Raw genomic sequence first — 12,109 nt, forward strand, 5'->3', positions numbered from 1 at the left:
TGCGAAAGGAAATGGTTCAACAGGAAATGTGTTAGTTGTAGCACATTGAGATCGGAAGTTGTAACGGCTCTTTAGCCCACATTTCCTACACTAACTCTTATCCTTTGAGACAAGGTTAACTATATTCGGGGAAGGTTAACCATGGCTTGTTATTAACACATCCCTGATTTATACACGATATCTCTTGGGACATTCGCTCCGGAGGTTAGAACTCTGTAATAACCTCTAAGGTAAAATTTCTCTGTTATATCACTCTCAGAAATATCCAAAGTAGAAGCTGCCAATCAGAAACTTCCATCAGGATGACATGGCTCGAGCCCAAAAATGCCAGTGTTATATAAGTCATCTAAAAGATATTACTCGTTATTAACAATAATTAATGATATGGAAAATCAGAAAGAACCTTACATTTATGTCTGCCAGTTATAATTAACTGAAATATTCATATTAGTGTAAAAAAGAGGAGACAAAATATTGTATCTTAAGTGACAGAGGCAGCGCTAATTAATAATTACACTAAATACTCCATACCTGGTGGTTGTGCTAAATTTTGAATACACATAGAGGATACAGCATATATGTATATGTAGTATATAAACACTTGGATAGTTTTTCAAAAAACCATACAGATAGCTTCAAGTTCAAAGAAAATATTTCTGAAGTCATGAATGATTGATAAAAATAATCATAAAAATAACAACAATATACATACCACATCTTTGGTTTTTTCCTTTTTAATACTCTTTTCTTCTTTGGCAAATTTTTAACAGGAGCTTGATCACTATTCTTCAAACCTGATTTCGACATATTCTTCTTCCTTGGCAAATCTTTTACAGGATCTTGATCGCTATTCTTCAAACCTGATTTTGACAATCTTTTCTTTCTTGGCAAGTCTTTTACAGAATCCTGATCACTGATCTTCAACCTTGATTTCACAGGTTCATATTCAACATCTGAATCACTTGCATCAATACCATCATCAGCTGCATCATTTAACTGATCCGTTTCTGCTTTTCCCTTAACTGAAAAAACACACAAAATAATTTTGACATTTGAACATGCAGGCATTGCCCCTTGTCTGCTATGCTTTGTAATAAAAAAAAATTAAAACAAAATAAAATCACAAATTTTAAGTAATTTGTATTTTTCCTAACAGTATTTACCTCAAACTACTTTTTCAGGAGTATCTGGGATCTCCTCCCTAACCGACCAAGAATTTTGCGCAGTTCCCCCTATCTCCGTTTTCCCTTGTCGGGTCCCTCCGTGGCGGATGGATACGTGCCCTGAGGCGACCTGGGGTCAGCGTGAGAGTGCGCTGCTAGGTCTGTGTCGCCAGTAAGCATATGTGTACTACAGTACTTCGAACTCCTGTAAGGCACCCGGGGCAGGATGGGTGGGCAATAACCTGAAAGTAGTTCGAGGAAAGTACTGTTAGGAAAAATACAAATTACTTAAAATTTGTGATTTGTTCCAACACGGAGTACTTACTTCAAACTACTTTCTCAGGAGACTTACACTTTAGGAGGCAGGGGTGGACTTACAGGCCGGAAGACCCACCACTACCATCCCAGGACACGGGACCTAGATAGGAGGCTAGGTCCAGACGACACAAAGAACAAGGTAGGAGAGTCAGGGGAAGCATGCAAAAGTCTACCTGTTTGTATAATCCTTTATGCATAATCCGGACATGGGCTTCCACAACATCCATCTCTCACATGGGAGGAGGGAATTAAAGGGAAAAAGGATAGTAAGGAAAGGGAGGTAAGGAGGAAACTTGTGTCGCTTGCAATTACTTCCCTCAGGCTACCTGGGGCTTTAGCCTTAAACCTGTTGCAGGGCAGAAATCACTGGTCCAATAGAGAAGGAGTCCAGGGACTTCCTCGTACAGTCTTTCAGGTAGTGGGCCGTAAAGGTGGACTGCCTGGACCATGTGCCTGCTCGCATGATTTGGCCTACTGTACTGCCTTGTTGCTGTCAAATGCCAAAGAAGTGCTAAGACCCTTAATATCACGGGGTCGCGGGGTACCCGGGACTGCAGACCCCTCACTGGCATAAGCTCTCTTGATGACTTGCCAAAGCCAGAAGGAGATCGTGTTCTTTGACACTGCCTTCTTTACTGGGCCTGAGGAGACAAACAGACTTTTGATGTCCGGCCGGAGTCTGGCTGTTCTGCTATTTCCTAACTGTTCTCACTGGGCACAGGAGCAAGTCTTCCGGGTTGTCTGAGTGAGGGATCGCCGGGACCGAGAACCCTTCCAACCTTGGGTCTGCAATGGCCGGGTTCTGTGTTTTGGCCACAAATTCAGGCAGAAACTTAAGGGACAGGTCCTTCAACCCTTTCGAGTGCGAGACCTCGAATGACAAGCCGTGGAGCTCATTCACACGCTTGGCTGAGGTCAGAGCTAGCAAGAACACTGTCTTGAGGGTGAGGTCTTTAACTAGGATATCCTTGAGGGGTTTGAAGAGAGGCCTTATCAAAACCTTGAAAACCTTGGCCACGTCCCACTGCGGGACCCGAGAGGCGTGGGGGGAACAAGATTGCTCGAAACTTCTGATGAGCATGGAAATCTGGCGAGAGGCCCCCAGGTCGATGCCTCTGAGTTGAAATACCTGGCCCAGGGCAGCTCGGACCCCCTTGATGGCTGGAATGGAGACCCCCAGGTTGTCCCTCAGGTGGACCAGGAAGTCTGCAATCTTGTGGACTGATGCCTGGTACACCACAATCGAGGACTTCCGAAGATACCCTGACATCCTCGAAGCTGTCTTCTCCGAGTATCCTACTTTCCTTAATAGACGCTCGATAACCTCCACTCGTGTAGCTGAAGGCACTGAGGGTTTTCGTGAAACCTTTGAAAGTGGGGCTGGTGCAGCCGATTTTCCCTTATTGGTAGGGGCCACAGAAGAAGGGTGGCCAGGTCCTGTAGATCCGCGAACCACTCCCTCTCCGGCCACCAGGGCGCTACCAAAGTCATCCTTGTAGCCCTTGATTGTCTGAGTCTGTTGAGCACCTGCCTGAGAATCCCGAAGGGGGGAAAGGCATACGCATCGAGTCCGTCCCACGAGTGTAGGAAGGCGTCCTTGAACGCTGCTGCCGGGTCTGGCACAGGAGAACAGAACACGGGGAGCTGCGTGTTGAGCCTCGCGGCGAACAGGTCTATCAACGGTGAGCCCCACAACTGGAGGACCTTGTGGGTGTAGGGACCACTCCGACCCCACTACTTGCCCTGCTCTGCTGAGGCCGTCGGCTAGAACGTTTCTCTTCCCCGGAATGAACCTGGCTGTGAGAATGATGTGTTTTCTCTCGGCCCATTCCAGGATCCGAGACGTGAGATCGCACAACTCCCTTGATCTCAATCCTCCTTGTTTCTTTATGTAGGCCACCATGGTGGTGTTGTCGCAAATGAGGGCTATTGTGTTTCCCTGTAGGTGATGGGCGAATATTGCGAGGGCCTTTTGAACTGTCAGGAGCTCGAGCAGGTTTATGTGGAGGAGCTTCTCCTCCGGGGACCACTTTCCCTCTGCTGTCTCTTCGAACACATGGGCTCCCCACCCTTCCTTTGACGCGTCCGTGAAGAGCAACATCTCCGGAGGAGCGGACGCGAACGGCAACCCCCCTAGGGTGTTCGCCCTGTCGGACCACCAGAGGAGCATGTTTCTGGTGGCTGGAGTCATCATGACTAAGGCCTGAGGCGGGTCTCCCAATGACCAGAGGTCCTTCAGATTCCACTGGACCGGCCTCAGCTTGAGCCTTCCCTGAGGAACTAGCTTCTCCAGCGAGACCAGGTGGCCCACGAGTCTCTGCCAATCCTTGGCTCTCATTGGTGCATTTGTTAGGAATGGTTGCATTACATGGTCCAGATTGTCCAGCCTCTCTTAAGAGGGGAATGCCCTTGCTACCTGGGAGTCCAGGACCATGCCTAGGTACGTCATCCTGGTGGTGGGGACCAACTGGGACTTCTCTAAATTGATGGTAATCCCCAGTTCTCTGCTAAACTGTAACAGCTTTGTCCCATGCTCCTTTAAGACTGCCTCTGAGGCTGAAAGAAGCAACCAGTCGTTGAGAAACCTGATCAGCCTGATACCCTGCTTGTGTGCCCAGGCTGATACTATGGTGAACACCCTTGTGAACACCTGCGGAGCCGTTGACAGGCCGAAGCAGAGGGTCCTGAACTGTAGAGACTGGGATCCCCACTTCATCCTGAGGAACTTCCTGCTGAAGGGGTGTACGGAGATCTGAAAGTAGGCGTCCTTGAGGTCCAGGGACATCATGAAATCCCCTTCTCTCAAGGCTGCCAGTACCGACTTCGGCATGTCCATCTTGCAGGACGTCTTCTTGATGAACTTGTTCAGGGCCGAGAGGTCGATGACTGGTCTTCACCCTCCCGTAGCTTTCTCCACCAGGATGAGCCTGCTGTAGAACCCCGGGGAAGATTCCTGGATGGATTGCAGTGCTCCTTTGTCCAACATGGCTGACATCTCCTCCTGCAAGGCTGCTCTCTTCATGTGATCCTTGGGGGCCAGCCACTCTGCCCGATGTTTGGGAATCAGAGGGGGCGGCTCTGTCAGAAAGGGTATCCTGTATCCCTCTCTGAGGACTGCCACAGACCATGGGTCCGTACCGTTGTCCAGCCATGCTTGCCAATAGTGTTTGAGGCATCCCCCCACCTGTGGTGTGGGAAGGTGTAGGGGGCCTCCCTTCCTATCTCCTTCTGGGGAGACAGTTTGACGGCCTCGTCTCGAGCCCGCGTATTTCTGTCTAAAGGAGGCCTGGGTTGGGGCACCACTTCTGCGGGAGGGCCGCGGGGACTGATGCCAGGAAGGGGAGGGGGCCTCCTATCTAGCTGGTGGCGTTGGTGGGTAGGCCCCGTCCACAGACAGTCTTCTATGGGGAAGACGTCTTGTCGTTGGCTGTCTAGGCTCAGCCGAGTCTTTCAGCTTCCCCACTCTTTCCAAGTTTATGCTACCGTCTGTAGGGGGAACAGGGTCTCACCCCACACCGGAGCATTCCTCAGGAATTTGGCCTTCAGTTCGGGGAGTCTATGGGGGAGCCTGTTAAGCACCGTATCTCTCCTTGTTAAGATCCAGTTTGTTGTCTGGGTCAAGGACTGGAACATAGGGAACTTCATGGCTTTGCCCCCCGAACGTATGAGCTCGTGTAATAGAGCTTGATTCTCCGGCACGGCACCGAGAGATCGTGGGAGAGCTGAAAACCTGCTAGGGTGCGTGCCCACCAGTCCAGCCAGGAGGCCACATTGATGATGTCCTGCAACGTGTCCTCCATCATAGCGGCCTCTGCCTGAGAGAAGACCACTGGGGCAGTAAGGATCCTGTCATCCGTACTGCCCTGGCTCAGAGTCGCGACAGCTTCTTCCATAGTCCGAGGCCCCGTAGGCTGCCCATCTGGCACATAAAATTTCTTCTGGGTCCTCAGTCCAGGCAGGAGCTTGAAGGACCCTTGGGCTCAGAGGGAGTTCTTGTGCCCCGAGACAAACCGGTCGACGTGGTCCATGCCCAGGGACAAGTCCGGAGCCACTGGTAGGGTCAAGGATGGTTTCTGCTGTACTGGGTTATCCACCATCCTCCCCAAACCCGAAAGCCAAGCCTGCTCTGAGGACGGTTTTGGCTTGTCTAGCCTGTGGTGGTGCCGAATCAGTGCCAATACCTTTCTGTAAAAGGATACTTCATCAGGCGAACATTCGCCAGTATCTATTAAGCCCTCTACCACTTGATCCTCCGTGTCGGTTGTATCCTTGATCACGGATGGATCCGTGGGGGCGGCCGTATCCCTGACATCCGGCCGGCTCGATGGAGCGGCTGCCTCCATCACGGATGGAGCCGCCGAGGCGGAGGTAGCCGTCATAGGTCTACCCCCTCCCGGGGTAATCCGTGGAGTGACTGCCCTGCTGTGCCAGCGGCTGCATCCAATGCCTGGATGGAGCCGGTGAGACTTTAGGTGTGAGAACAATGCTGCCAGGCTGAGCCAGTGGCTGCCTCCGCTGAATGGATGGAGCCGGTGACTTGCCGGGCAAGGGCAAGGGAAAGTTAATGTGTGCCAACGGCTGCATCTGGAGCGTGGACGGAGCCGAAGAGACGCTGGGCAAGGGTGCGGAAGCAGCTCCAGCAGCCGCCGAGGCAGGCACTGGAGCGGCAAGAGCCGTGTTCGACCAGCAAGGGGGAAAAGCCACTTTAGCCCTCTTCTTTCTGACTTCTTCTTGTTCTTCTTCCTCGCAGCTTTGGCCTTCTTCTTTGACGGGCCTGAGTTCGAGCTCGACTTCTTCCTCTTCGACTTCCTTCTCTTTTTCCTCATCTCCTGGTCGCTGGAGTCTTCATTAAGAAAAAAGGAAATAACTATATAGAAATGACATTTACTACCTAGAGTAATTCAAGTTTTAAATATCAATAATGACCTTACATTATTTATTAACCGGGTTATCCCTAAATTTCTGGATTCTGAAAACATGGAAAAAATAGCTTAGCATGAAAATTGATTTGTTAGAAAAAAATTGAAAAATTATTATACAATAAGTGTCGCAACTTTAATATTTTCACACTTCGATATATTGCAAGTAAAGGCAAGCATGACTTTTTAATGTAGCAGCAATAATAAACAAACCAAATTTTCAGTTATCATATGTAAGATTATATTAAAACTTCTGGAAAGTTAATACATGTTGCTAAATTGTTTACAACATTCAGTAGAATAATCAAATTAGCACTCTCTGGACTGACTATTATGCATTAACAAAACAAATCTTTTCAATATTGGTCATTGTAAATGACTACTGGTCCTCCATGGAGTAGGTTTCTCTAATGGTATGCTCATCACTTGACATTTTACCATTATTCAGCCAATATCCCTAGTGTTTCATGCAATATAGTACAGTACTCTTAACTGATAGAACCAAAGAAATAAAATGGATAAACAATAGAAAAATTTATATTATTTGATCTAAGCAAATATACTACTTTAATATTCCTTGTTTACCCGCCATACCCTATAGCATTTAGAATTTGCCTTGCCAAGGTTTGGACAGTGCTTAAGCTTCTTAGCAGTATCCCTCCTACTCCATTAATCTTAATCTGCTTTTTTCTTTTACACTTATTCCATAGACTCTCTCAATTTTACTCCGACTAATCTTTTCCATCTCACTTCTCAACTTATTTTTTGGGGGAGTCCTATGAGAGGCAAGAAATATGAATCAGTAGTATAGTTAACCTGTTTTATATAACAATCACTTAGAAGAAGTTTAGCCCAAAGATTATTGGTGTCAAAATAATTACAAATTTGGCAGTTAGCAAACAGCATCATAAAACCAAGTGTCTGAAAAAATATAATTTCCTCTGACAACAGATACTATACAAAAGTATCCAATTGTGATATAAGTGCAGCAGTCTACTTGTATAGATCCTAGTCTACTGTCGGAAGGCTATGCACCTTGTCAAGTGAAATCAAGATAAAATAATATCCCTTGTGATAACTGACAATGAACATTATATAAACATTAACGCTTCCCTGGCCGGTCTTGGTCAATGTGGTTGCATTGATCAAAATCATAATCTAATGAGATGTGTACTCCAGGCTTCTAATGTAACTTTTAACATTATACTCCTTGCATTTTAGTAAGCCTAATTGTTAAAGAATCTTTGTACAAGAGATGTGTAATACAGTGAACCCTCGTTTATCGCGGTAGATAGGTTCCAAACCCGACCGTGATAGCTGAAAATCTGCGAAGTAGGGACACCATATTTACGTATTTATTTAACATGTATATTCAGACTTTTTAAACCTTCCCTTGTACGTAGTACTGTTAACAAACTACCCTTTAATGTACAGAGCACTTAATGCATGTACTACAGTACCCTAAACTAAAACAGGCACAAATATTAAAGGCGATTTTATATCATGCGTTTCCTAAACACGCCAAAAAGCATGATAAAAAATGACAACCAATGTTTTGTTTACGTTTATCTCTGATCATAATGAAGAAACAAACGCATTTACACATCTGTGTATAGGTTAGTTTTTGCATCGATTATATTGATTATATGTTGATTTTGTTATTACCAATGTTTTACTTAATTTTTCTTAGGACTTCCAAATAAGTGAAATGAATGCCATTTATACAAAGTTTTTCTTTATGACGCCGCCTGAAACGGAAACCTTCCATTCGTTTACTGTACGCTCCATCTTCTATCGTAATAAACAAACGAAGGCATTAAACGCGCATGATGAAAGTGATAAATAATGATATTAAAAGCTTTTAGTAAATATGTTATTACAAATATTATTTACCAGATCTATATAAAATCCTACATACGTAGCAAAGCAGGAAAACTATTTTTTTTTTTTTTTTTTTTTTTTGCGAGAGAGAGAGAGAGAGAGAGAGAGAGAGAGAGAGAGAGAGAGAGAGAGAGAGAGAGAGAGAGAGAGAGAGAGAGAGAGAGAGAGTTGTTTTAAATGTAATAAACGAAAAAATATGATAGGTTATAACATGTATATTCAGACTTTTAAAACCTTCCCTTTACGTAGTACTGTTAACAAACTACCCTTTAATGTACAGAACACTTAATGCATGTACTACAGTACCCTAAACTAAAACAGACACAAATATTAAAATGCTAGAATATTAAAGTACTGTAGTATAAAATAATAAAGATTGTTACTGTACTCACCACGAAAGAAGTTGAAGAAAAACTTGAATGATGATGGCGATGAAATTGCTGCACAGTAGAAATGATGATGATGAAGCTGATGATGTCTTTTACTGTGCAGCCAATGATAGTATTTTACGTCTCTTCAGACGGAGGTGTATTTTCCTGGGACACCTCTTCAACTTCTTCCTGGGACACTTCTTCAATTTCTTCCGAAGGCATAGTAGCAGGAGGAACTGGCTCTTTTTTGCGAGGCTGGAAGAACATTGTGATCAGAAGTTGCTGCCGCTACTTCTTTTTTTGCTCGAAGAGCATCCTGTAGGGAGTCATGTCTTCATCGATTTTGTTGCAGAATTGCATAGTACGAACCATATTCTCGTCCCACTCTTGCGACAATTCTTTCAACTCCTTCGCAAGGTTGCAGAGCTTGGCAAGCCGTTCTAATGTTAAGCACGTTTCTTCGACATTTTCTTGGGTCTCTTCCTGTGTTTCACTGTCTTCTTCACTGGCCAATTTCGTCAGGTCTTCGAGGTCTGCGTCAGTTAGCGGCTGGGAATGGCAGTCCAACAACTCGTCAACGTCTTCAGTCGTCATGTCGCCAAACCCGTCACCTCCAATTATCACAGCCAACTGCACAGATTTCCGTATTGCAGAGTGTTGAATCTTAGCAGGTGTAAATCCCTCGTCATCGTAAACAATCTGGGGCCACAACTTCTTCCAGCTCGCATTAACAGTAGCAGGTTTCATTTCTTTCAGTGCCTTCTGGATGCTCTGCAGGCACGTGGCTATTGTGTACTTCCGCCAGTACGCCTTCAAAATGAATGTTTCTTCCTCATCATCTTGGGCAGCATCCACACACGCAACAAGGTCCACCAAGGTATCCTTCGTGTAGAGGGCCTTGAACGCCCTGATAACCCCCTGGTCCATCGGTTGAATTAATGACGTTGTGTTGGGTGGCAGGAACTCAACCTGAATGCCCTCATGCGACAGATCAGTTGCGTGTCCACCAGCGTTATCCATAAGGAGAAGGATCTTAAATGGCAAGCCCTGCTCTAAGAGATATTTACTGACTTGCGAGATAAAACACTGGTGGAACCAGTTGGAGGTCAGCATCTTCGTAATCCATGCATTTGGATTATGCATCCAGTACACGGGAAGGAGATTCTTATTTTTATTTTTCAAAGCGCGAGGGTTTTTCGATTTGTAAAAAAGCCCCAGCTTTAGCAAAAATCCAGCAGCATTATCACACATTACGAGGGTAACACGATCTTTGAACGCTTTAAAGCCAGAGGCTTTGGCTTCTTCTTTGAACAGGAAAGTTCGCGACGGCATTCTATTCCAAAACAAGCCGGTCTCATTCATATTAAACACTTGTTCGGGCTTGTATCCACCTTCAGTGATAATGTTCTTAAATGTATCATTCGCGTAAGTTTCAGCAGCAGTAGTGTCAGCGGAAGCAGCCTCGCCATGCAGGGAAACGCTTTTCAGGCCGAAGCATTTCTGAAACTTCGCGAACCATCCTTTGCTGGCGGAAAAACGTTGTTTCTGAGGCTGGGAATCAGTGGATGTCCCTGCTTGAGGTTCATCATGTACATCATCTTCGTCTTCTTCAGCATGGTCGCCATCGTCGTCTTGAGGTTCCTTTGCCGCAAAATTCTCATACAAACCCAAAGCCTTGGTTCGGATGGTGTTCGTATCCAAGGCTATGTTCTTCTTCCGGCAGTCGGCAACCCAGACTGCTAAAGCCCCTTCCATACGGACGATCGTTTTATTACGAGCGGTAACAACCCGCTTTGCTGACCTGCTAAAGGTGATGGCAGCCGTCTTTCTAATGTTTGCCTCGTCCTTCTTAATGTAGCGAACGGTGGATTCGTTCACTCCAAAATGGCGGGCTGCGGCCGCGTAACTTCTGCCTTCTTTCAACATATCGAGAAGTGTCACCTTTTCAGCAATCGTCATCATTTTTCGGTGGCTTTTAAGCTCACTACCAGCCTTAGTAGAAGCAGAATGCTTGGGAGCCATTGTAGGGGTTAAACAGAAAGTTCAACAAAAAGTTCAACTTCAGTCAGTCACGCACAGCACAGATTAAAGTTACACAGTAACATAGCAGCATCTACCCAGCGAGAGAGAGGCAAACAAAGTGGCCGCGAGAAGATGCTGCAGATCGGAGAAGCGGTCAAAACACCAATCACAGACTAGATTACAAAACTTGGGAGCTGATTCGTCATCTATCAGCACTGGACCCAATCACAGTCCGTCTTACATGCTACGTAGTACTGTAGTTACAAATTCAAATACAAGGTACTATATACAGTATGCTTTACGTACGCTATTTTACGCTTGTTTTGTTGTAGGATATGCAACAAAGAATATTATTGGATGCAGTACTACGTACGTATACATACAAAAGATTCATGGAAAAGATGCACATCCATTACATTTGTAGTAGTAGCCATCAGCAGCCTTACACCATTCAAATATGACAAAGTCAGACTGCATCTGATTTGCGTTTCATGTTTGATTTAATTTTACTACGTATACTGAATTATCGTATGATCACATTCTCTTTTCGTGTTTTATTTCTTTCTGTACTGAATTATATGTCATATGTAATGCAATGAACCATCAGTAAGAGCAGATATTACTAATTATTAATGGAATTAATGAAATATTTGGGGTCTTCATATATCGCAGCTATTTTCGAAATTTCCGGAAAATCCGCGATATACAGTGATACCTCGGTAGTCGAACGACTCTATACTCGAACAATTCGGAGTTCGACCAAAATTTTCGAGAAATTTTTGCTGCGGTGCTCGACCAAAAATTCGGTACTCGACCAGCCGAACACGTGACGACCGCATGGGCTTTGTGATGATCGCGCCATCTCGGCCACTCTCGCTTGTTCGGGAAGCATCAGTTCTCTCGAGAGCGTCACTCAGACAACGCGCGATCAGCATTCGTTGTGATTTAGTGATTTTCAGTGCTTTTAATTGCTTTTTTAGCTTTCATAATGAGTCCCAAGAAAGTAATGAGTGTTAAGGGGAAGGAGAAGAGGAAAACAGTGCGAACAACGATCGAGTTGAAGAAGGAAATTATAGCGAAATATGAGAATGGTGTACGAGTGTCCGATTTAGCGGTAGAATACGGAATGGCGAAGTCGACCATTTCTACGTTTTTAAAGCATAAAGAAATGATTAAGAAGGCGAATGTTGCAACGGGAGTTACGGCGGTAACTAAGCAAAGGCCACAAGTGATTGAGGAGATGGAAAAGTTGCTTTTAATATTTATTAAAGAAAAACAGTTGGCCGGGGAAAGTGTTAGTGAAGCGTTCATTTGTGAAAAAGCGTTGCATATCTATGAAGAATTAGTGAAGAAAAGTCCGAGTACCAGTGAAAGTGATTCATTTACATTTAAAGCGAGCAGGGGTTGGTTTGAAAAGTTTCGTAATAGAACAGGT

At 45.2% G+C, this 12,109-nt stretch overlaps 1 protein-coding gene across 2 annotated transcripts in view; it reads right to left on the bottom strand.

Moving 5' to 3' along the window:
- The window catches only part of Bdp1 (transcription factor TFIIIB component B'' homolog Bdp1), a 186,334-nt gene that overhangs the window by 48,920 nt on the left and 125,305 nt on the right, over positions 1-12,109 (bottom strand). For both annotated transcript variants that reach the window (XM_068378561.1, XM_068378562.1), the window contains one exon: positions 713-1,022. In XM_068378561.1, coding sequence (XP_068234662.1) covers positions 713-1,022 — 310 coding nt within the window. The remainder of the gene's footprint in view (positions 1-712; positions 1,023-12,109) is intronic.

This window comes from Palaemon carinicauda, chromosome 8 (genome assembly GCF_036898095.1).
Source record: "Palaemon carinicauda isolate YSFRI2023 chromosome 8, ASM3689809v2, whole genome shotgun sequence".
NCBI classification, from domain to species: Eukaryota; Metazoa; Arthropoda; class Malacostraca; order Decapoda; family Palaemonidae; genus Palaemon; species Palaemon carinicauda.